At 41.5% G+C, this 25110-nt stretch overlaps 1 protein-coding gene across 3 annotated transcripts in view; it reads right to left on the minus strand.

The window, feature by feature from the left end:
* The window catches only part of TAOK3 (TAO kinase 3), a 413079-nt gene that overhangs the window by 274993 nt on the left and 112976 nt on the right, over positions 1-25110 (minus strand). For 2 of the 3 annotated variants that reach the window (XM_089677299.1, XM_089677309.1), the window contains exons 2-7: positions 23904-23999; positions 15041-15249; positions 13490-13561; positions 9029-9130; positions 4782-4827; positions 2084-2180 (exon numbers count right to left, since the gene is read on the minus strand). In XM_089677299.1, coding sequence (XP_089533425.1) covers positions 2084-2180; positions 4782-4827; positions 9029-9130; positions 13490-13561; positions 15041-15187 — 464 coding nt within the window. In that variant the 5' untranslated portion in view covers positions 15188-15249; positions 23904-23999. Of the gene's footprint in view, positions 1-2083; positions 2181-4781; positions 4828-9028; positions 9131-13489; positions 13562-15040; positions 15250-23449; positions 23582-23903; positions 24000-25110 lie in introns of those variants that run through there. The other variant, XM_089677316.1, reaches the window with a different exon arrangement.

Genomic DNA, 25110 nt, shown 5'->3' on the forward strand with positions numbered 1-25110 from the left:
AGAGCTATGTTAGGAAAGGGGTCAGCAAGGCCTATAGCGACAAGAACATCATCTCCACTGTGAAACGTGGTGGTGGCTCACTGATGTTTTGGGGGTTTGTGAGCTCTAAAGGCATGGGGAATCTTGTAAAATGGACGGCAAGATGAATGCAGTATGTTATGAGAAATAACTGGCAAGCAATTTGCATTCTTGTGCATGAAAGCTGCATATGGGACACTCTTGCACTTTCCAGCATGACAATGACTCCAAGCACATGGCCAAGTTGTCCCTCCAGTGGTTACAGCAGAAAAAAGTGAAGGTTCTGGAGTGGCCATCACAGTCTCCTGACCTTAATATCATTGAAGCACTCTGGGGAGATCTCAAACATGTGGTTCATGCAAGACAACCAAAGATTTTATATGACCTGGAGGCATTTTTCCCAAGAAAAATGAGCAGCTCTACCACCTGCAAGAATTCAGGGCCTCGTAGCCAACTATTACAAAAGACTGCACGCTGCCATTGATGCTAAAAGGGGCAATACACAGTATTAAGAACTAAAGGTATGCAGACTTTTGAACAGGGTCATTAAATTTGTTTACTTGTTGCTATGTTTTGTTTTAGGATTGTGCCATTCTGCTATAACATACAATTAATTATGAATCTCAAAAGAAATAACAAATGTTTTTGCCAGTTCACTCATGTTTTCTTTAAAAAAAATGGTACACACTGTATATTACCAATTCTCCAAGACTGCAAAACTTCTGAGCCCAACGCTACACTGGAATTTACATAGCTATTACGTTATACTGGTAATGATGGTGATCAGTGACTTATAGTGGGACTGTGATAGCGTTGTGGGCAATCTGGCACTAGCTGACGCTGGCTGGGAGGTACACTAACTGGCTGACATCAATAGTGAAAATATTACAGTGATCTTTGCTAATACTGTACACTGGCACTGTAGTATTAACACTGGCTGGGAAGAGGTTAACATCTAGGTGCAAAGGGTTAACTGTGTGCCTAACAATGTGTAATGTATGTGACGTGCTGCTTTTACAAATAAAGGTGTCTGTTTTTTTCTCCTTGTTTTCCAAGGAGAAGAAACAGCGACTTTGCTGCTGTGTACAAAGCTATGTATTGTTTGTAAACACAGGGCTCTGTACTTTGACTGGACACAGCCATTCAGCAGGTCCCAGCTATAAATCACTGGTCGGAAACTGCTGCTAAACTTGTGCTGTAGTGAATTACAGAACAGATGGGGCGGGGAGCATACATGCCCCATACCCAGAAGAGCTGGATCACGTGCAAGTACGTGATCCAGCCCAGCCACGGTGCCTGCCCGTATATGTACTGCGGGCGGTCCGCAAGCAGATAAAGAACATTATTTCTTATCAAACTGTTACGGTTAAAGTTCCACTTTAGCACCTTCTCCTCTGCTGTTTAGTTACAATTTCTAAGCACGACGTATCCCAAGGTACCTTGCTGCCTGCAAACAGTGATTTCTGTATGGACTTTTCTCCTGAAACTCCACCTTTGTAGGTCAGAATGGAGGCTGTGAGAAATGTGCGACGCAGCAGTGCCTAACCACAGGACATAGTGAATACATGTCACTAAATTCAAAGAAATAAATGTGTGGGGTTCTTTACAAAGTACATTGCAAACTTCAAGACCGCTCATATGAAGAGCAGCAGGCTAGAAATAATTGAAAGATAATGTGGAAATATACAATTTTAATACTTGACCATAGACCAGATTTAAATAAGCTGAAAACATTCCAAGTGCATCAAAACAAGGAGTAAAAAAATCTTAGTTTGTTTTTTTTAGAAAGCAGGCACAGTCTATAGCAGAAAAACCTTTTCCCTGCCAGAATGCTGTAGAGAAGGATCCTTGATCTCTGTGTGGGAAGCAGTGGACTATCTGCAGAGTTCATGCTCCCTGCTGACTGGTGGAGTTCTAGCTTCAACTCAGCAGGGGGTGAGGAGTTTGTAATATTTGGCAGAGAGACCGCTGCTTACACAGTGACAAAGGGTCCTTCCATGAAAGTTAATTTAGTTTTAACATTTCAAAACACATTTCAGCCAATCATTGGGCAGATCAAACATACCTATGAATCATATTGCGAGAATGCAGGTAGGCCAGCCCCTGCAAGGCACCGTGAGTAATGGCAGCTATTTCCACTTCCTGAAGTGGCTTTTTGTGAACTGCAAGAAAGAAAAATTTTGCAAAAAAATTAGTAATGGATAATACCTGCATTTGAGTGCACACTCAAAATCAGAGAAAAAAAAACACATTTAAAAGAGAAAGGACTGCTTTGGCAAAAGACTAATGCTACAAAAATAGGTATTGCTATAAACGAAGTAAATTGTTGCTAGCTGACAGGGCAATAGTTTATCTGTTGACAGGTATACATGAAAATGGAATCATGGTTCAACAGAAGGAAGTAGAAAGTTATGTTGAGTGTTAGAAAAGATTTCAGTGTATTTTTATTGAAAATATTGCTTTTGATAAACATTTGCACCATAGTACCATGGGACTGACAAAATCAGTAGCACATCTTTTTTATTCTGTCAGTCCTTTCAGAAATTGTGTGGTTGGGAAGGCCATTTATAAACTCTGAAAGCTGTAAGTGAAAAAATTATAATCCTCAGATTTTTAGACATTTAGAGTAAATTACTTATTTACAGTTTTGTGTACCTTTGATTTTCACCATTTTAAGTGGTATTCAACCCAAAACTAAAAATGTAATATATTGCAGCTTGCCAATCATTAGATGGGGTGGCTGCATTGATCTGCTTTTTTTAGGCTTTTTTCCCCCCTGTATTGGATACCACCCACTCTGGATGAAGAAGCACAGGAGCACTTCCAGACAGCAACATTGTCTCTCTGGGAAGGGTGGCGGTTGTGTTAGAAGAACTAGCAGGCTTAAATACACTAACAAATTGGAGTCAAACTCCAACTAATACTTTATCGCAAAAGGAAACAAACTGTTTGATGTAACCAATTATAAAGATTTTACATAAATAAAAGCTGATCACTGTAAACATCCCCGTCAGTGTTAAACGGTTTGATTCCAACTGCTATATCTGCAAGAGAGCTTGTTCTTTTGAAAAACAGACTTACTGGTTGGATCACCAGGCAAAAATAATAGAGAAAAGCCTAAAAAAGAAAACGAATGCAGCCATCACATCGAAGAACTGGTAAGCTGCAATATAATAAAAGTTTGCTTTTGTTTTTAATACCACTTTAAAAAAGGGCACAATTTAAATTTACATATGGTTATTACTTATTAAAGTGGTTCAGAAGGCTGAAGGTTTTTTACTTTACTGCAATCTATGCATGAAGGTAAAAAAACCCTTCAGTGCACAGCTCCCCACACAGCCCCCTAATACTTACCCGAGCCTGATCTTGATTCAGCATGGTGTCACTGGCTCCCGCTGCGGTCAATCACAGCCAGTGAGGAAGGAGCAGGGGGCGGGACTTAGCCATGCTCTGTGTGTCCCATAGACACACAGAGACACCTTGGGAGTGACCAAACAAGTGCCCCCACAGCAAGCAGCTTGCCTTAGCAGCAAACCAGAAACAGCTTAAGCCTTATGCACACAGATGGTTTGTCCTTTACAGCATAACAATCTGGTGTATTTTGGCACCCAGAAGGCACAGGTGCAGCTGCCAGTAGTCTGTCAAAATCAATGACAGGCCAAAATATGTGGCCGTTGTACTCTGTTCCAAGTGTTACTCATGTACCGGACCATATGCTTACAGGGACTTATGCCCAAATAGCAGGAAATCCTCTTTCACGCCATATATCCTTGCAAGCATACGGCCCTGTATGCAAGTGCTCAGAGCTGTAGCATATTTCAGCCTGTCAATAATTATGGCAGGCTGATAATAGCAGGCTGGACTCTGCATCTGTAACTCTTGGGTGTTGAAATACACCCAGTTTTTATACTGTACGGGCCATAGTCACTCTATTTTGCTACTATGGGCAACACTATGCCCCACTGTGTATTACAATTCAAGGTCTCTGTCCCCCAAAAGCATACACATGGAAAAACGAGGTACACTCTTCTGAACACTAGCTGGTCTACCTTATATGACAGATAAATATACCCATGATGTATAATCCACCTGTGTTATCCATTCATGGCAAAATTTCTATTGTGCAATAAAATATTAAAGCAAAAAGAGAGGTAATGGCAGCAAGCAACAGATAAGACATAACTTACAACTCCTAAACTGTAAATAAGACAGATGACCGTTTATATTATGAGGTCGTACTCGCAGGTCTCTGTGCCATTGTAGTGGGTTAACGTACATTGTGGCATCCAATTATAAACAGGCTGTCAAAACATGGCACTATGGCCCAAATATCACCCATGTACTTTCTTTTTTCTTTTCACCTTGTGCTGCAGTACTTCCTACTATTGTTACGATGAATTAGGGGAGCTATTAAAAATTACACACAACGCAACACATAAAGAAGCATTTGCTACCTTGTGTTGTATGCAAGTCTTATTTTAATGAGCATTACCATAATGCAACTGTGTGAATGGGCCCTAAATCGTATACAGCCATGGTCATGAGCCATGGTGTTCAACAGTGTTTTGCCAGAAAGTTGGCTGAATGACAAGGCAAATGCTATGGTATATGTGACTGGATCACACTTTTATTATCTCTGTAGTCAATGTAGCCATTTCTAGAGTATAATTAATATATTATTTAATATATATTTAACCAATTCTTGATAAAATTCACTAGAATCCACTAGATGCTTCACAATAGTCAAGTAGCTCGTCTCTTACCTTCTAACAAATCTGAAGCAGATCCCAGGCAGTATTCCATTACCAACTACAATAAAGCAGAAATGAGGTTAAAGCAGATCAAGTTGATAATATACTGTGTAATGTGTTAAAAGGTCTCTGCTCATAAAGTTGTGAGTTCGACTGCCTGTTACTACAGTGGATATAAAAAGTCTACACACCCCTGTTAAAATGTCAGGTTTCTGTGTTGTAAAAAAATGAGACAAAGATAAATCATTTCAGAACTTTTTCCTCCTTTAATGTAACCTATAAACGGTACAACTCAGTTGAACAACAAACTGAAATCTTTTAGGTGGAGGGAAGTAAAAATTAAAAAAAAACTAAAATAATATGGTTGCTTAAGTGTGCACACCCTTAAACTAATACTTTATTGAAGCACCTTTTGACAGCACTCAGTCTTTTTCGGTATGAGTATCAGCATGGCACATCTTGACTTGGCAATATTTGCCCACTATTCCTTGCAAAAACACTCCAAACCTGTCAGATTGCGAGGGCGGAGATTTCTTCAGATCATCCCACAGATTTTCGATCGGATTCAGGTCTGGGCTCTGGCTGGGCCATTCCAAAAGTTTAATCCTCTTCTAGTGAAGCCATTCCTTTGTTGATTTGGATGTATGCTTTGGGTCATTGTCATGATGAAAGATGAAGTTCCTCTTCATGTTCAGTTTTCTAGCAGAAGCCTGAAGGTTTTGTGCCAATATTAACTGGTATTTGGAACTGTTCATAATTCCCTCTACCTTGACTAAGGCCCCAGTTCCAGCTGAAGAAAAACAGCCCCAAAGCATGATGCTGCCACCACCATGCTTCACTGTGGGTATGGTGTTGTTTTGGTGATGTGCAGTGTTATTGCGGCAAACATATCTTTTGGAATTATGGACAAAAAGTTCAACCTTGCTTTGATCAGAACACATTTTCCCACATGCTTTTGGGAGACTTCTGATGTGTTTTTGCAAGATTTAGCCGGGCTTGGATGTTTTTCTTTGTAAGAAAAGGCTTCAGTCTTGCCACTCTACCCCATAGCCCAGACATATGAATAATACTGGACATTGTGGTCACATGTACCACACATCCAGTACTTGCCAGATATTACTGCAACTCCTTTAATGTTGCGGTAAAACTCTTAGCAGCCTCCCAGACCAGTTTTCTTCTCATCAATTTTGGAGGGGCATCCAGTTCTTGGTAACGTCACTGTTACGCCATATTTTCTCCATTTTTGATGACTGTCTTCACTGTGTTCCATGATATATCTAATGCCTTGGAATTTCTTTTGTACCCTTCTCCTGACTCATACCTTTTAACAGTGAGATCCCTCTGATACTTTGGAAGCTCTCTGCGGACCATGGCTTTTGCTGTAGAATGCTTTCAGGAAAGACCTACTAGAACAGCTGAAGGTTATTTGGGGTAAATCAGAGGCACTTTAAATGATAGCCGGTGTGTACTGACACTTATTTAACCACTTGCCTACTGGGCACTTATACCCCCTTTTTGCCCAGGCCAATTTTCAGCTTTCAGCGCTGTTGCACTTTGAATGACAATTGCGTGGTCATGCAACACTGTAACCATATGAAATTTTTATCATTTTTTTCACACAAATAGAGCTTTCTTTTGGTTGTATTTAATCGCCACTGGGTGTTTATTTTTGCTCTATAAACAAAAAAAGAGCAAACAATTTTGCAAACAGGTAATTTTTCTCCTTCACTGAGGTGCATTGATGTGTGTTGATGAGGCTGCACTGATAGGCAGCACTGATGATGCTGCACTGAAAGGCGTAACTAATGGGCAGCACTGATCATCAATGCCGTTCACTTCACTGACAATTGCCGGTTATCGGCAGTACTTTTCTCATGCTGTGACAGCGTGAGGAAAGTGCAGCCAACAACTGGCAACTGTATTTACCCGGTGATTTGCTGTGTCATTGGACACAGCTGATCTCGTGGTAAAAGGCCGCTGTGATTGGCTGTTTACCGTATCATGTAATCAGCTGTGTCCTACGGACACAGCGATAACCGATGTTGCTGGGTGCGCACTGCTAGGAGCGCGCAGGGGGTGTGTTCTGGAATGACGTCCATGGACATTGTCCGAGAACTAGACAACCATGCTGTAGCCGTCTTTCAGCTGCAGCATGGTAAGGAAGAGGTTAACATGATTTTAAATGTGATTGCTTAATTCTGAACACCGCTACATCCCCAGTTATAAGAGGGTCTGCACACTTAGGCAACCACATTATTTTAGTTTGTTTATGTTTACTTCCCCCCTAAAAGATTTCAGTTAGTTTTTCACTGGAGTTGTACAGTTTATAGGTCACATTAAAGGTGCAAAAAGTTCTGAAATTATTTATCTTTGTTTTTTTACTTCACAGAAACTTGACATTTTAACAGGGGTGTGTAGACTTTTTATATCCACTATACATATCTGTACAGATGCCAAACTTATCTGGTTTCTATTAAAGAACTGATATACTTTTGCAGATGGGACATTTACTTTGTTTTCAGCTTCCCTACAATTGTAAATTAAGCTCATATAGGGCCTATTTTTTATTTATTTAATTTTTCTTAATAAAAAGAGAATTTGTCCAGACCAGATACTTTGTTTCATTTTCCAGTGAGTAAATCATGAACTACGACTGGTGAACACATGGATAACTTTTTTTTTCTTACTTTTTTTTTTTTAGCCACCATAATGTTCATTGGAAACTGTTTGACTGAAGTCTGAGGGGAAAATAGTCTAAAAAAAAAATGTGTTGCCCATACAATGAGATCCTTTTCACTTACCCATACCACCAAGTGAAATTCTGAATAGTTGAGGTGAGGTCCACTTGCATGTTTGAGGGACACTAAAGCAGTAATAAATGCAAAACTAAAAATGTAATATATTGCAGCTTACCAATCATTAGATTTGGTGGCTGCATTATGTTTCTTTTTTTTCCCCTCCTCTGTTTTCTCCTCCTAACCTGGCCAGTAATACATCTTCTGTATTAGCGTGTCCCCACTTTGGATGAAGGAGCAACAGAATCACTAAAAAAGCTGAAGCTGAACTACAGCAAACAGGTTATAAGCAATTGCAGCAACAGTGTATTTCCCTTAGGGATAAAGGTTTTAAAGCAGACCTTTGTATGAACTCCTGTTAGAGGGTTGAGACAAACCATTTAACACTAACTGCTACACCTGCATACCATGTCTTTGAGTGAACAACAGACTTACTTACTGGCCAGATCACCAAGTGAAAATGGAAGAAAGAAAGCCTAAAAAAGAAAACTAGAGCAGCCATCACATCTAAAATTTGGTAAGCTGCAATATAATAAATATTTGCTTTTGGGTTGAATACCACATTGAAGATATATAGGCGCTATCACTGCTAACCTTCTTTCAAAAAATGCCAACTGTGTGGATGTCTCTGGCTTTAATGAATTTAGGGGATCAGCATGATAGACAAGCATTTTCAGTGGGACCTCAAAAGAGAAACAGATAATTATATTCAAGTCTAGTACACACGAATGTCGGGCGGCATCGGCCGGTTCAATAGAAATTGCCCATCATTTGGCCAGTGTTTATGGCGGTCGGCTTCTGTCGAAGGGGCATGACCGAAAAAGGTCTTCTAATCGGCTCCTGATTGCCGCTCTCGGAACGCTTACAAGAGTGTTCTGGCAGAGTGTTCTGTAAGAACACAAAAAAGCACAGTGGGGGAGATTGCTATACTAACATTGAATAGTTCATACAGCAGCTCCTCCTGCGCTGCTAGTTTTTTCGTTCTGGGTTGAACGAAAAAACAAAACAAAAAACCTAGTGGTACGTACTAGGCCTTAATGCATCCCCACGGTCTTTACATAAGAAAACAAATGCTTAAGGGACTAAAGAAAAAAAAAAAAAAACATGGCTAGACTAGATACAGATGTGCAAATATGGCAGAAGGTGAAAAAAAAAAAACAGATGAATCTCTACCAAGCAGTCACAGAGGTAGGAAGGAGACACACTTTTTTGCAGACTATTATTAAATGAAGTAAGGCGTTTCATATATGCTTTGTGAATGAGGAAGTCCCTTTCATTATGAAGATTTCTCAACTTATCAATCACAAACTGTGGTTACTGTAGCCAAAGAGAATCTTTCAAGAATGAGCCTGTACATTTAAATATTAGAAAGGAATAATGGTTATTGCCAAAACAACAGAGTGTAGATTCAAGAGCACCAGAAACACATTTTCTAACACCAGTGAGCAATGCTGCTTTACTTACCCAAGCGGTATGTTCTTTCAAGTAACATCCTTTGTACTCTATTGTGTTGGGATGTTTCAGCTGTTGAAGAAATTTCACTTCCTTGACTATATCCTGCCATTTCTGTTTAAATACAAGACATAACAGTAATTAAAGTGTTCCTAAACCCAGGACCCTGCATTCACTATATCTGGTCTCCCACAATACACACAACATAGAAATGCAATTATTGTAGTAAACACAAACTGCTAAATAGCTTTTCCCATCAGCAGTATATAGCAGTCTTGTGACTTCTATCAGTATCCAGCTGAACACTGGTTAAAGCTCCTAGAAGATAAATAATGTTGTCCTATGTGTCCATGTACACTACTTTAAGCCATTAGTGTTTTGTAGAGTTTTTCCAGCAAAAAAAAAATGCTGAATGTTACTAAAATGCTCCTAACAGCTTTTTTTCTAGCTATTTTTCTGCATATACTGTAAAAATGCTAATACAACGCTAATGCTACTAAAAAATGCTATTACCAGGGTTTTTTTACATAGCATTTATTTTTGCTTAAAAAGAAAAAAAAACGCTAGTGTGCATGGAGCCTTAAGCTTGTAGGAGGAGTTTTCATTTTGTTTGACCATCCTATGAGGCTGCATGACCCAGTACTTTCTGTCTGGACAGTGCTGATTGGCCCTGTGCTGATCATATGCACCCTCCCAAAGAAAAGAAAAAAAAACTCTCCAGTCATACACACTAAACTGTGCAGAGTGACTCCTAGAGCTCTGTACTATCAGCCGATGGATTGAGGACAGTAGAAGGGGAGGATCAGAGAAGACAGGATCAAACAACCTTTTTACACAATGTGGAGGAATCAGCCCTTGGGTTCCACAGTGAGTAGAACAAGCATGATTTACTGCATATACAGACTGATTTTACAGTTATGACTTTAGATATATTACAGTACTTTTTAACCCCTTCACGCCCGAGGGTAAAACAACTCTAAATGTCGAAGCACAATTCTGCAACGTTGAGATGTGATAGTAAAACCGTACATATCACCACAACTACTTTGTACATCCAGGTGGATTATACCTTGATTTTTTCAGGACAAATTGGGCTTTTATTAGGTGGTAAATGGTAATGGATAGCTCCGGATTTTTTCTTTTATTATCAAAGGAAAACTGGCCCAAAATAGTAAAAAAAAATCTTTTTTTTTATTTAGCTGTGTGTTTCTTGTTATGACCATAACCTACCACCAAAGAACAACCCAAAATAAATTCTCCAGTTTTTGACCATCGCAATGATACCATATCTGTGCATGTTATCTGTTTGTACCCGTAGTACAGCCCAGAAACAATAGCGCACATTTTTTTTTTGTCTTTTATTTTTACCTAAAACACACTGACAGTGACATGAACACTAACTGACACGGATACCATTTTTTAAAAAAAAAATCCTGACCTTTGACCCAAACACTAACCCTGGCACTGAACTACATCAAACCTTGATCTACTGTATTTTTCGCTCCATAAGACGTACCTGACCATAAGACGCGCCTAGGTTTTAGAGGAGAAAAACAAGAAAAAAAATATTCTGAACCAATGGACTGCAGACACCATACAGGGGATGACCAGAGACTGCGGACATAGGACAGGAGATGACCAGAGACTGCGGACATAGGACAAGAAAATGACCAGAGACTGCGGACATAGGACAGGAGATGACCAGAGACTGCGTAGTCTCTGATCATCTCCTGTACTGTGTTCGCAGTCTCTGGTCATCTCCTGTACTGTGTTCGCAGTCTCTGATCATCTCCTGTACTGTGTTCGGACAGTACAGGAGATGATCAGAGACTGCGGACAGTACAGGAGATGACCAGAGACTGCAGACATAGTACAGGAGATGACCAGAGACTGCAGACATTGTACAGATGACCAGAGACTGTGGACATTGTACAGATGACCAGAGACTGTGGACATAGTACAGATGACCAGAAACTGCAGATAGTGCAGGGGATGACCAGAGACTGCAGACAGTAAAGGAGATAACCAGAGACTGCGGACCTTTGGGGAGGGAGGGGGAAATGATACCTGAATTTGACAGGTACCCGCTCCCACTTCCGCAGAGTTGTCCTTCCTTCTTCCCGTGCCGGCTTCTGTGACAGGCGGGTGCCCACTGCGCATGCACGAGAAGCGCTGCGCTTTGTAAATGGCCCGGAGCCTTCTGGGACCTGTCATGTGTCCCAGAAGACACCGGACCATTCACAAAGCGCAGCGCTTCTTGCGCATGCGCAGTGGGCACCCGGCTGTCACAGAAGCCGCCGCGGGAAGACTGCAGCACTGGAGCGAGGAACAGGTAAGGTCCTGCAAGAGAGAAGAGCTGAGCGGCCCGCCCGATATTCTGACATGGTGGCGGCAGAAATACCGGACCGGCCGCTTTACATTCGCTCCATAAGATGCACTGACATTGTGCGTCTTATGGAGCGAAAAATACGGTAGGTATTTTTCTTTATTTTTTATTTTATTTTTAATATTTATTTATCTTCTTTTTTTTTTAAACATTTTTTTTTCTCTCTATGCCAGGAGTTAGAGAGATACAATGTATCTCTCTTCTCCATTCACAGAGAGAGAAAAAACAAGGGGGCCGGGCTGCACAGTGACTGATCACTGTGATAGCCAGTCAGAGCCTATCACAGTGATCATGTGACCCGGAATCAGGAGTCCCGAGTCCTGATCGTTAGAATGGGACCCGGGGCTCTCAGTAACACCGCGGTCTCTGTGCTGGGAGCGCGCCGAGCGGCACACTCCCAGCACAAAGACAGGTACGCAAATATGCAGCCCCAGGGAAAAAAGCCCAGTTCCGTGAGGCCGCATATTTGTGTGACGTCGGTGTCAAGGGGTTAAGCATGTTCAACAACTGACATAATCACTTACTGAGTATGCAGCTTCTTTATCTTTTAATCTTTGGCTATGCTCCAGGTTTGCGGTTTTAGGGTGGATTCTTTTTCTTACAGTAGCCTGTGGAGCAACTCTTGGATGCAGGGACTAAAGTTTTGTCTCCCTACACAGTGTCCATCAATAGAAACACACAAATCTCATAGCACTGCTAAAGTGTTCGTAAACCTCAGCCATGTGTACTTGTCTCAGTCCAGAGCATTAAGTGCCATTTCTGTTTGCGGCCTCGTTCTGGTTAGTCACTTCTGACATGTTTTACTGTCACCAAGAGAAAAAGGTGACAGAGGAGGTAGCTCCAGCACACAGCCTCAGCTTTGTTCATGTGTGCTGTGTGAAGGGGGGGAGGGTGTGTCCCTTTCCTCCAAATCAGCTACATACTGAGCTCTGCAGAGTATAACTTCAGCTCCCCACTCAAAGCTCAGACAAGCTGTATAAATTCTGGACTTTGGATGTAGAGCAGAGATGGCTGCAGATAAGTAGGTATAACTGATGTAGAAAGATTTGTTTCATCTCTTTGTATCACCTGAGGCTAGTCACTTCACTGGGTATATGTAAAGGTTTACAACCACTCTTTCCTGTGAAGACAGGAAGTTTAGGGAAGCAGGAGCCAGTAGCATTGAAAGTTGTTAACTGCAAGTGCTGGGGTAAGACTTTTTTTTAAAAATAGTTTACTGGGAGATATTTTTTTTTATTTTGCTCAACATATTAAACTAAAAAAAACACTCAGGGTTTTAACACTATTTTAATATTACTCTTTTACACTCCTTTAATGAACTTATGCAATTGCATGCATCTACACACACTTCACTCCAAACAGGTCTTACAGAATCTGCATAACATTGCAAAGTGTCATTTAAGTACTTTCTTGGCACAGAGGTTAGAGCTTGCATGCAGTGATATCTGCTGGCAATTTTGGGTACTGCAATACCACTAAAACTACAGTGGCTCTGTATTATTATACAGGATTTATATAGCGCCAACAGTTTGCTCAGCGCGTTACAATATAACGGGAGACAATACAGTAACAATACAAGAGGGATTTGAGGGCCCTGCTCCTTGGAGCTAACAATCTAGGAGGCTCTATATGAGAACTACCATATTTCCCCATTCTCTTGTCTGAACCCAGCCTGCCAAACAGTCTAACAGAAAGATAGGATCCCAATGTCATATACAAGGGGCCGTAGGAGATGGGGGACCACTCTCTGCATCTAACACTTTTGCTACCGCCAACACCCAGAACGAACATGTGTTTTTCATTTTCAGGCATTAAACATTCCAATGGCCATAAGATGTTATTTTAACTTTTTAAAATGTACAAATCAATCTTATAAGTGTACATGGAAATCAAACATTTCCATACTGGAAAAAAAACAAACTTTTCCCCTTAGGTGGCTAGCTCATGTGCAGTTACTTCCTACTCTATAGTTTAAACTTTTTTCATCCAAAAAGTGATAGAATTACAGATACCAGACAGCAGTCTTCTGCCTAGTTCCACGAGGGGAGCCCGGGATACATACCTATTGTAGCAGATTAACTTCTTACCTCATTCATCTGTTTCCCACTATAGGACATCTTCTTAATAGCAACCACTTCATTATTTGTAGAGTTTGTGGCCTACATGAAACAAAAAAAGATGTTAGAAATGACCATTTTCTCCTGAGCTTGTCCTGAAATATCTACCATACATGACCATGCTCTTCCTTGCAGTAACCTTTACAGTAGCTTTGGGAGCTTGCAAATCTCTTCTAGTAACATCAAAACACAAACGGCACATACACCTCCTTTTCCATGCTAATCCACAACTAGCTTTCATCTGGCTTATTTACTGGTCAAAAGTGCTTAGGTCTCAACTCGATCCATGTAGCAGACCTGGGGATCTTGAGAGAGGAGGGGAGATCTGTTGCATAGACCAAGTTGATATCTAAGCGCATTTGACCTGTTAATATACTAGGCCAACGTATGGTAAATGAGCTTGCTGAGAGCTTGTTGTGGATTGGCATACAGGAGAAATACATGCTGCTGAGTTGGCAGTCATCGCTCAAACATTACATTTTTGTTTTTCATATGAAATGGGTATATGACTGTTTGAAGCCTTAGATCTTTAGTAATTTTATATCATGAAGCTTGATTTCATCACAACTTACTTTCTTAGATAGAAATCACCGATACTCTGTTATCACCAGCCTGGTGCTACTTGTATTGTAAGAAGCAACAACCTGTGCTACAATCTTTGCGAGTTGACTTTTACAGCCAAATCACCTTAAAAGAAAAGCCACAAATGCAAGTTCAGCTGAATGGTAGTGCACTTATCAAACTAAAAAAAATAAATTTTTAATCAGCAAATAAAAAATGTAGCGATAATAGTATTTTGATTTTGTTTTTGTGAATTGGGTAAACAATCATCAATGTTATTTGTAGAACTTTGAGCTCCTCAAGATTTTCAGGAGAGAGTCTTTATTCCTCCCTTTCTACTCACTGTTATGCCTCCTATACAGGAAGTTATTAAAAACACCTCAAAAAGCCAGTTTTGCCCAGTGAAACACGTTGGAGTAGATTTACTAAATCTAGTGCACTCAGAATTTGGTGCAGCTGTGCATAGTAGCCAGCTTCTTCAATTAAGCTCTGGAAATATAACCTGGAACCTGACTGGTTTCTATGCAGAGTTGCACCAGATTTTGCACTCTCCAGGTTTAGTAAATAACCCCCATTGCATATGTATTCTCTGCAGCATTTAGGAACCCCTTGTGTCCTTCATATGAGCTGCTGTCAGCTGGATTCTGATACCAGCACTCTGCTATACCTTATTTAGGTAGCAGTGATCAGACCCAAAGATTTCTACAGGCACAATCACTTCCATTCAATCTAAGGCCAGGTCAGAAGCTGCAGGTAGTGGGTAACCTGTGGGGAGAGCAGAGACTTCTTTGCAGTGTTCCCAGTGAACGGAACACAATAGAGGCAGATCTATCAGATTCTGCAAGGAATACTTGTTTTAAGACCAAATTCATTGTTTTGTTGCTACAAAGTAGAGTTATTTATTCATATTAAAAAGAAAAACGCTCTACAAACTGGCAATGTATATTAAAGTGTTCTTACAAAGTATACTGCTCCAAAGCTGCCATGTCCAATTTCATGCAGATCTACAAATATTCTCTCTGGATCCTCCTTGCAAAAAAGATCCGCTATATCAGGGTCCTTCAAGAGGCCCTTCCGCATTCTGGATGGGATAGTAACTTCAGTCATTCTTACAGTCCCTGGCTTGTTTCATGCTACATGGAATGTATGTCTGGCTTGAAGGCCGGTTGCTGAAACAAAGAGAAAACATGCTCTGTTATGATATACAAGCATACTGTGAACCTATCATTTTTTCACTGAAAATAAAAGGATTTTTTGTATCTCTATAAAAGGGTGAGGTCAGCATCCAAAGTGCTGACCTTTATTTAACAACATGACGCAAAGACCAATGTGCAACTGCATAAAGAAATATTGCGCCCCCAGGGTGTCTGCTGCAGACTTACAAGATGACCGTATCAAATGCTCCTGGGCCAGTTTGGTGTCCAAGCCAGATTCCTTTCTACAGGACTGGATTTTTGTACTCACTGTAAAATATTTTTCTCGGAGTTCAATAAGGGACAGGGGCTCAGCAGAATTCAGGAACACTGCGTTATATTGTGGACTTTAGAAACAAATGGACATTGCCAAACAAAAAAAAGCTAGTGGCCAGCTAAGTATATCTCCTCCCACTCCCATGATGCTTCAGCTACTAGAAAAGCAGTACTGTGTGTAGATTATAAAAACACAGAAGGGTGGGACCTATGTCTCTCCATGAATTCCAACAAAAAGGTTTTATGGTGGAGTACAAAAATCCTGTTTACTTAATCAAAGGGCATGAAGTCAAAATGAATTCACGAACACTGGGACATCCCAAATCAGTCCAGTTGAAGGGGACAAGGCAACTAACAGCCAAGATAAACAACAGTAAAAGAAACTCCCAAAAGATCTGGGGCACAGAGCCTCCCAAAATGAAAGGAATGAGATCCCAGACCAAAAAAGTGGGACTTGATAAAATTGTGCCAGATAAGAGGAATTACAAAATACAACCATATGTAAAACCAATATCGATTCAATTACAAAATAAGATTACAATGCCATCTTCATATTAAATCATAACCATAAGATCCAATAATGCCACGTTATACTATAACATTATAACAGCATATTATTTATTTCAGGTACTTATATAGCGCCGTCAATTTACGCAGCGCTTTACACATATATATTGTACATTCACATCAGTCCCTAACCCTCAAGGGGCGTACAATCTAAGGTCCCTAACTTACATTCATACACAAACATACTGGGGCCAATTTAGACAGGATCCAATTAACCTACTAGCATGTCTTTGGAGTGTGGGAGGAAACCCACGCAGGCACAGGGAGAACATGCAAACTCCAGACAGGTGGTACCGTGGCTGGGATTCGAACCAACGACCCTAGTACTGCCAGGCGGAAACCATTTAGCCACTGTGCTGCCCATATAGGATCAACAAGTTTCACACAGCTTCTTCAGGATCCATGCTTGATTATACATGGTTATAGATGGATGGTCAAGAACAGTCTGACCTTTGGTGTGGTTACCTTCAGCCCTAACTACCCTTCTTGTTTGTCTGGAAACCTAGTGTACGAATATACATAAGGGTTTTGGAATCTATCTTAAGTAGGGATGTGCAAATCCTAACGCCCGATGCCTGGAACATATAGTTCCGGGCAGGTAATTTTTTTCTTTCACTTAGCCCATTGCGGGCAAGTAGCAGGGCTATCAGTAAACACAGGCAGAACAGCTGCAGCTGTGCACACAGTGTAACACTCGTCCAGCGAGCATACTCCCCTTTCCCCCCTTCCCTCCTGCATGAACAGGAGAGAGGTATCGTTTTGCTCTACCTCTACCTGCCCCTCTCCTCTGTCTGCCCTGCCTGCACTCCAGTGATTGCTTGAAGAAGGGGACTTTGTGTGTGGGCGGGAAATTTGAAGATCCATCTGGCTGTACCAATAATGCCGCTGTCTGAGCCTGCAGTGAATGATCTCTGCATTAATGGAGCTCATCTCCCTCCCTTCCCTCCCTGTTCTTCCAGGAGCTTCACACACGTAACTATTGCATGTCCAGTTAGCAACTGAACTGTGATGTCAGGGCGCACTCCGCCATGGTTCGGTGTCATGTCAGGGCGCGGTCCGATGTCATGGCAGGGCGCACTCCGCCATGGTTCGGTGTCATGTCAGGGCGCGGTCCGATGTCATGGCAGGGCGCACTCCGCCATGGTTCGGTGTCATGTCAGGGCGCGGTCCGATGTCATGGCAGGGCGCACTCCGCCATGGTTCGGTGTCATGTCAGGGCGCACTCCGTCACGGCCCGATGTGAGGGCGCACTCCGCCACGGCCCGATGTGAGGGCGCACTCCGCCACGGCCCGATGTGAGGGCGCACTCCGCCACGGCCCGATGTGAGGGCGCACTCCAATTTATAGAAGTAATTGCTGGGGACTTTAATGAAAGGGAGGACTCTGATGTGAACATGGTTCTCATCCTGACCACTGCACTCCATATGTGGTTTTGTTTTTTTACTTACTCCTGACCCCTGTACTCTATACATTATATTGTACATAGACCTGACTAAGATGCTCATAGTCCCAACAGTTGCTGGTATTAATGAAGTTCTTCTTTAAGGTAGGCTCAGTAAGGCAGTCCATAAATTAGTAGTGATTTTTCATTCAACCAGCAGGTTGAACAAAAAAAGTGATCCAACCCCGATGGACATAGGAGCTTGATTTCTCTGTTCAGCATGTGCTTGTACTGAGTACCCAAGTGCTTCCATGTGCGAGGGTAATTTACTCACTCAGAAGATGCTCCTCTGCTGGACATTAAGAGAGACCGACACTCCCGTTTCCTGATGAGCACCCAATCGTTGATCGTCACACTGCAAGGTTTCTCCCCTCCCTGCTATTCCCAGGGTTCAGTGCTGGAGACAGGCAGGGAGGCGAGTAGGATATAAACAGTGCAATGTTAAAAATATTAAGTTTAGGTCACCATAAAGCCTTTTTCATTTTTAAAAGCCCCAGACATTCGTAAAAGCAGCTCTGCCTAATAAAAAAAAAAAATAAATCCTTCGTATTTTTGATCCTGGCAAAGCCATTTCAAGGTTTAAAAAGGGACATACATCCATTGAAAATCCCTAGTGATAAAACCGGTCTCATTGAGTAGTATTATAACAAATAAGACCTTATTTAAATACAGTTTTGGTTAAAATTATTATTTTTTTAATTCTACACCCGTTAAGGATATGGATATCTGGTCTTCCGGTTGCCGCAGGAAATGAACGGAATCACAGGGTTCTTAGGATTATGTGCCTTTGGCCACCTAGAACTGATATGCGTTTCTTCCAAACCAGCATGCCCTCTCTTCATGTATACTCAAGTGTGGATGCTGAAGAAGTCCCACTTTTCTGAACTGGGATCTCATTCTGTTCATTTTGGGAGGGTCTGTACCCCAAATCGTTGGTTAGATATTTAGGCGGGATGGTGCCCTAATGAGGAATATTATTATATATTCAGCTCACACATTATTACCCATGATTTAACAGTAGAAACCACTGAGGCTGCCTACAGCTTAGCTAGCTCCTCTTGAAATCATTTTCCCCATTTTTTTTGCAAGCATATTAAAATATTCACTTTTGTCTATAGAAATTACTCAAAACCCTAAGCAATATATATCTTCTGAACGTAGAAGCCTTGCAGAAAAAAAGGTTGGTAGCTGGAATTTTTTTTATGTTGCATGAAATTTGCACAGAGGTTTATTACATCTATATATTTTCAGGAAAAAAATAACCTAAAATTAAATATAATTGCACACAAACACAATATAATCCCCATTAAACAAAAAAAAAAAAAAAAAAAAAAAAAAGGATGAAGTAGTGTAGAGTAAGACATACCAAATATATCAATTCTCAGAAGTGCATGCACCCAAATGCATGCAATGTTGAAACATTTTGATATCCAAAATTAGGATTAATAGTCAATGCTTTACATGCTCTTATAAATCATGTTTAGAGTAAACCCCAAATGGAAAACCTAAAATTATTTCTCCCACTCCATTTGTGGCGGTATCCACTGCTCACCCATAACATTAAGATCACTGACAGGTAAATGGTACACAATAGCATATGAAATTCAGAGATGTAATGGCGACCACGCTGCTATCAGTCAGGGCTGTTTTGTTGGCAAAATGGAGACCTACTCAATATTAGATGGGTCATCATAGCACTATAGCTGATTGGTATATAATGTGTGGCACAACTGCTGTTTACATACATGTGCACACCCTGTGCGTGCGTTTGCATTTTAATTTTGCGTGTGTATGTTTTTTTTTTTTTACTAAAAAAAAAAATGTACATTCTTTTAACCTTTTTATAACTTAACAAATATTATGTAAAGCACTACCTTGTAAAACAAGGATATATGAACATTCTAAATACCTTTTTCTTTTTTTAATAAGTGATCACATGACCTCTGTTCTCAACTGCATAAGGGGCTTACAGAGCTTGGGGTGGGGACTACAGGGGGGGGGGGGGGGGGTAGCAGGAGGCAAAGAAACAGCAGGAGACTGATCTGCTGTACACATACACTAACTTTATTTCTATTAGAAGGGAGTCAACCAGCCCCCTATATGTGTTGGGGAGGTTGGTAAGAAGCCAAGGCTGCTAGGGCCCCTTTCTGCCCTAATCTATATCTGCTAATGGTTGGACTTTTATAACTCAGTAGCTGCAGCACATCACAGCACATCAGTTTTCACATTCAGCCTACTCAGCTTAGCGGATGGACTGACTAATTTCTCTTAGAGATTTCAGTAGCAAGATCTGCTTACTATTGCTAGCTCTGACCTGACAACAGATCCGGGTGGATCTGGTTTGAGCAACTCTAGTTGATAGTAAAAGTCAAATCATTTATTTAATAATGCAAGGCAAGAAATGTACTAAAATCTTGCTAGAGGAGAACGAGCAGAAATTGACCAACCTAAAAAGTGTGTGTGACCTATTTCAATATAGGTCAAAGAAGAAGGTGAGTGTAGAGCACACGTATTGGTGATGGGAAGTATCACGGATAACAGCACACCATGAGCATTGTTGGGTTTAGGAAGGATTGTTGTTTCTGAACAATGAAACACTTGGTGTAGAGTTTGTTGAGATTTGGTTATTGTGACTGCATACGCTCATCTTTTTGTTTATCAAAATGGTGCTGTACTACGAAATAGTCTTTTGGTTTTTTTGGAACTACCGTATTTTTCGCTCCATAAGACGCACTTTTTTCCCCCCAAAAAGAGGGGAAAAAATGTCAGTGTGTCTTATGGAGTGAATATAAAGCGGGCGTTCCGGTATTTCCGCCGCCACCATGTCAGAATACCTGGCCGGCCGCTCAGCTGTTCTCAGATGCAGGACCTTACCTGTTCCTCGGTCCAGCGCTGCGCAGTCTTCCCGCGCCGGCATCTGTGACAGCCGGGTGCCCACTGCGCATGCGCAAAAAGCGCTGCGCTTTGTGAATGGTCCGGCGTCTTGTGGGACACATGACAGGTCCCAGAAGATGCCGGGCCATCCACAAAGTGCAGCGCTTCTCGTGCATGCGCAGTGGGTACCCGGCTGTCACAGCCGGGTGCCCAAAGTAAAGGAAGGCCAACTCCGTGGAAGTGGGAGCGGGTACCTGTCAAATTCAGGTACCTGCTCCCCCTCCCTCCCTAAAGGTCCGCAGGCTCTGGTCATCCCCTATACCAGGGGTCTGCAACCTTTAAGACATAAAGAGCCACTTGGACCCGTTTCCGAAGGGAAAAAAAAGACTGGGAGCCGCAAAACCATTGCAACATTTATAACAAATCCGACACTGCATATATTGCAAAAAGCACTCTGGTCATGAAGGGGGTTTAAGGGCCCAGTAAGCAAAGGGTTAATCAGGGCCACAGTGTATCTTCATAATCACAATCATAGCCTTAGGTCAGTGGTGGGCAACCTTTTTTTTCAACTGAGCCAAATCTCGCCAAAACCACGATTGAAATTTATTTTGACAGCCACATTTTTAAAACTGAAAATACATCCCCCATATAGTAATTCATCCCCCATAGTAATTCATCCCCCATATAGTAATTCATCCCCCATAGTAATTCATCCCACATAGTAATTCATCCCCCATATAGTAATTCATCCCCCATATAGTAATTCATCCCCCACATAGTAATTCATCCCCCACATAGTAATTCATCCCCCATAGTAATTCATCCCCCATATAGTAATTCATCCCCCATATAGTAATTCCTCCCCCATATAGTAATTCATCCCATATAGTAATTCATCCCCCATATAGTAATTCATCCCCCACATAGTAATTCATCCCCCATAGTAATTCATCCCCCACATAGTAATTCATCCCCCATAGTAATTCATCCCCCATAGTAATTCATCCCCCATAGTAATTCATCCCCCATATAGTAATTCATCCCCCATATAGTAATTCTTCCCCCATAGTAATTCATCCCCCATATAGTAATTCTTCCCCCATAGTAATTCATCCCCCACATAGTAATTCATTCCCCATAGTAATTCATCCCCCACATAGTAATTCATCCCCCACATAGTAATTCATCCCCCACATAGTAATTCATCCCCCATATTGTCTCAATTCACTTACCTTTGCTCCGCGCGTTCCTCTCGCTGTGTTCCCGCGCCGTTCTGGTCTTCAGGGCGGACTGAGAGAGGAGTTCGTCACTCTGCCCCGCCTACATCCTGGCTGCCCCACCTACATCCTGACAGCCAATGTTCCACGCTCCGCGGGCCGGATTTTTGAGGAGGGAGGGGAGCGGGCGCCCGGCACACAGAAGAGCCGCATGTGGCTCGCGATCTGCGGCTTGCCGAGCACCTGGTGGGCAGTGTGCTCCGGAGCCGCAGCAAAGATGAAAAAGAGCCGCATGCGGCTCTGGAGCCGCGGGTTGCCGACACCCGCCCTATACTGTCTGCAGTCTCTGGTCATCCCCTGTACTGTCTGCAGTCTCTGGTCATCTCCTGTACTGCGTCCGCAGTCTCTGGTCATCCTCTGTACTACATCCGCAGTCTCTGGTCATCTCCTGTACTGTGTCCGCAGTCTCTGGTCATCTTCTGTACTACGTCCGCAGTCTCTGTACTATGTCTGCAGTCCATTGGTTCAGAATATTTTTTTCTTGTTTTTCTCCTCTAAAACCTAGGCGCGTCTTATGGTCAGGTGCGTCTTATGGAGCGAAAAATACGGTATATTGCACGTTTGGAGTCACAAGGAGTGAAGATTTGCTTGGAGGAAACTAGCATGGACAAGTTGCAGCATGAAGGACAACATTTAACAACAAGCGTATTTGACCTTTTTGTTATTATGTACAGTGCCTTGAAAATGTGAAATTTTTCACATTTTGTCATGTTACAACCAAAAACGTAAATGTATTTTATTGGGATGTAATGTTATAGACCAACACAACAAGGCACTGTAGGTCTAATTATAAGGTCAGCAGGGAGAGTATCCACAAGGGAATAATTGTTGTTTGAAGTGGATGCCAGGCACTCTCTATAGCACTATAATTGGACATTTGGTTTGGGAATGGATCACTATCTTTCACAGACTATACAGTAGTTGTGGATTTAGGTTTATGGTTTTTTTATGGGTTTGTATGCCCTTTGAGGAGTTATCCCACCACATAATTCTAGAAGTATCCAATGAGTTTCAGGGGTCCAAATGCCCCCTTCATCAGGGCTTGACTGGAAACAAAGTGAACAGACAAGAAGTGAATTTTACCTACAATGGGCTTTATCCCAGTGTGAATTAAAAGCAAAAGGTCTGATCAGCAGCTTGTTCTTATTCCAGATATTTGTAAACGGAGCTGGGAGGAAAATTGTTGACTGAACAGTTCTTGCATCCACTCAGATGCAGTCACTGTTCAGGAATTCTGGCAGCCAAGGGAGCTGGCTGTCACATTAGAATAGCCAATAGGGGATATTCCTCCATTTACTCTGTATAGTGTGGATGTGGGAACCAAGTGATTTCTTTAGTTTTGGCCAATCCACTGACATGCTGTCAAGAAGCAAGCTGATAAAGGACAAAAGCAGAGCGACAGAGAGATGAACTCATTACTGTGTTGTTCCCTTTTCACTGTCCAGCAACAGGCAAACTCAAAGGAAATGGGTAAAAAGTATGCTGGACATCAGACCAAGAATATTTAATGGCAAAAAAGTGAACTGAAAGTGAGTATTGCAGCAAAGCCTGGTGTAAAGATAATGAAGTCTCACAAAAACAGTGTGGAAAGAATGTGGAAATCATATTGCACATAGCCCCCCATAATTTCCCCAAAATAAGGATGTTGGTGACAAAATAGGTAATGCATTAGAGTCCAGCCTCAGACACATTGACACAAAGCAGAATGGCTGAAAAGGAATGCAGACACATTAAACCCTACCTAGCTCATGATGTAAGAGAGACATTTATGGGCCTTATCAAATGGTTCTCGTCATAAAACAGTCCATAAGCAAATGCACATCTAAGTCTCTTTTTTGGCTTGAGATCGAACTAATAGAGCTCAACTCTATACGTAATCCATAAATCCTGCTGTGATGGTGTAACATTTATTAAATGTGGTTACACTGAAAAGAAAGAAAAAAACAACATTACATATTCTAAGAGAACATGCATAGGATTCATATCAAATTCATTCAATTCAATCTGTTGACTGTTGAACTGTGAAACTCTGGCATCTGTAAATTAAGATATAAATTAGAATAACTGACATGAAGGGAGTGTCTGCTGAAGCATAATAAAACACTTCAACCCTTCAAACACAGTCTTTAGACCCTCTGATTGGTTGTGTTATGATTATTGTATTAATAAAGACCTGTATAAAGAAGAGTGCATACCTGCAATGCTTTTGGCACAAATCATACTCAGGCTTTCAAAACAGAAGTAAAGGTGGCACAGTTGTAGTCCTCATGCAATGTTCATAAATTAGGCATCTGTAAAAACAATGAAAAACACAATAGTAAAAATCAACACCTAAAAGTTGAGCGGCAGACAAATGTTTTTTTTTTTTTGAGTAAGGGTATTCTCATTTTGGAGTTCTTTCTATGCTGGTGTTTGCCAGTCACAAGGATATTATGCAGAATATGAGGAACATTTTCTAAGGTCCCTGATTCCAAACCAAGGCAAAATGCGTGATGTGTGTTTGGGTTCCATTCATCATGAATGGCACCCCAAATGCAGCAACATTTTGCCGCGGCAAAGTGCGAGTGTAAATTCGCTCCTAGCTCAGGGCCAAAAATTAGTTCCAGAGTTTCTTTGGAGCGACAATCGCATATAGAGCAGCCCATTCAATTGAACGAGCTGCTCTATGCATGACATATGTTTACACAAGTGAATATAGGTATGTGACATGGTGATGGGGCCTGAAATGGGGATATACACTCACCAGCCACTTTTTAGGTACAATTGCTTGGCAACACAAATTGCTAATCAGCTAATCCCATGGCAGCAACTCAATGCATTTAGACGTGGTGAAGATGACTTGCTGAAGTTCAAACACAGCATCAGAATGGGGAAGAAAGGGGATTTAAGGGATGTTGAACGAGGCATGGTTGGTGGTGCCAGACTAACTGGTCTGAGTATTTCAAAAACTGCTGAGCTACTGGGAGATTTATACGCACAACCATCGCTGTGTGTAATTTAAAGAGAATGGTCCAAAACAAGAGAAAAAAAAACAGTGCGCAGCAGTTGTTTGGACAAAAATCCCTTGTTGATGTCAGAGGTCAGAGGAGAATGGGGAGACTGGTTCAAAATGACAGAAAGGCAACAGTAACTCATGTTAATATGGACCATAATCTCTGAGGAATGTTTTCAACACCCTGCTGAATCTATGCCACGAAGAATTAGGGCAGTTCTGAAAGCAAAAAGGGGGTCCAACTCGGTACTAGCAAGGTGTACCTAACAGAGAGGCTGCTGAGTGTATACAGCAATAAAAACGCTTACAAAAGATTCAAAAGGATTCTTCCACTAGAAGTTACAGAAAAGTTTTATCTCAAAAACAGTGCATCAATATAACCCTGACCATTCTGTGAAGCTCTCATTTTT

Source organism: Staurois parvus, unplaced genomic scaffold (assembly GCF_062004578.1).
Source record: "Staurois parvus isolate SC_StPar_1 unplaced genomic scaffold, SC_StPar_1.0 ptg000014l, whole genome shotgun sequence".
NCBI lineage: Eukaryota > Metazoa > Chordata > Amphibia > Anura > Ranidae > Staurois > Staurois parvus.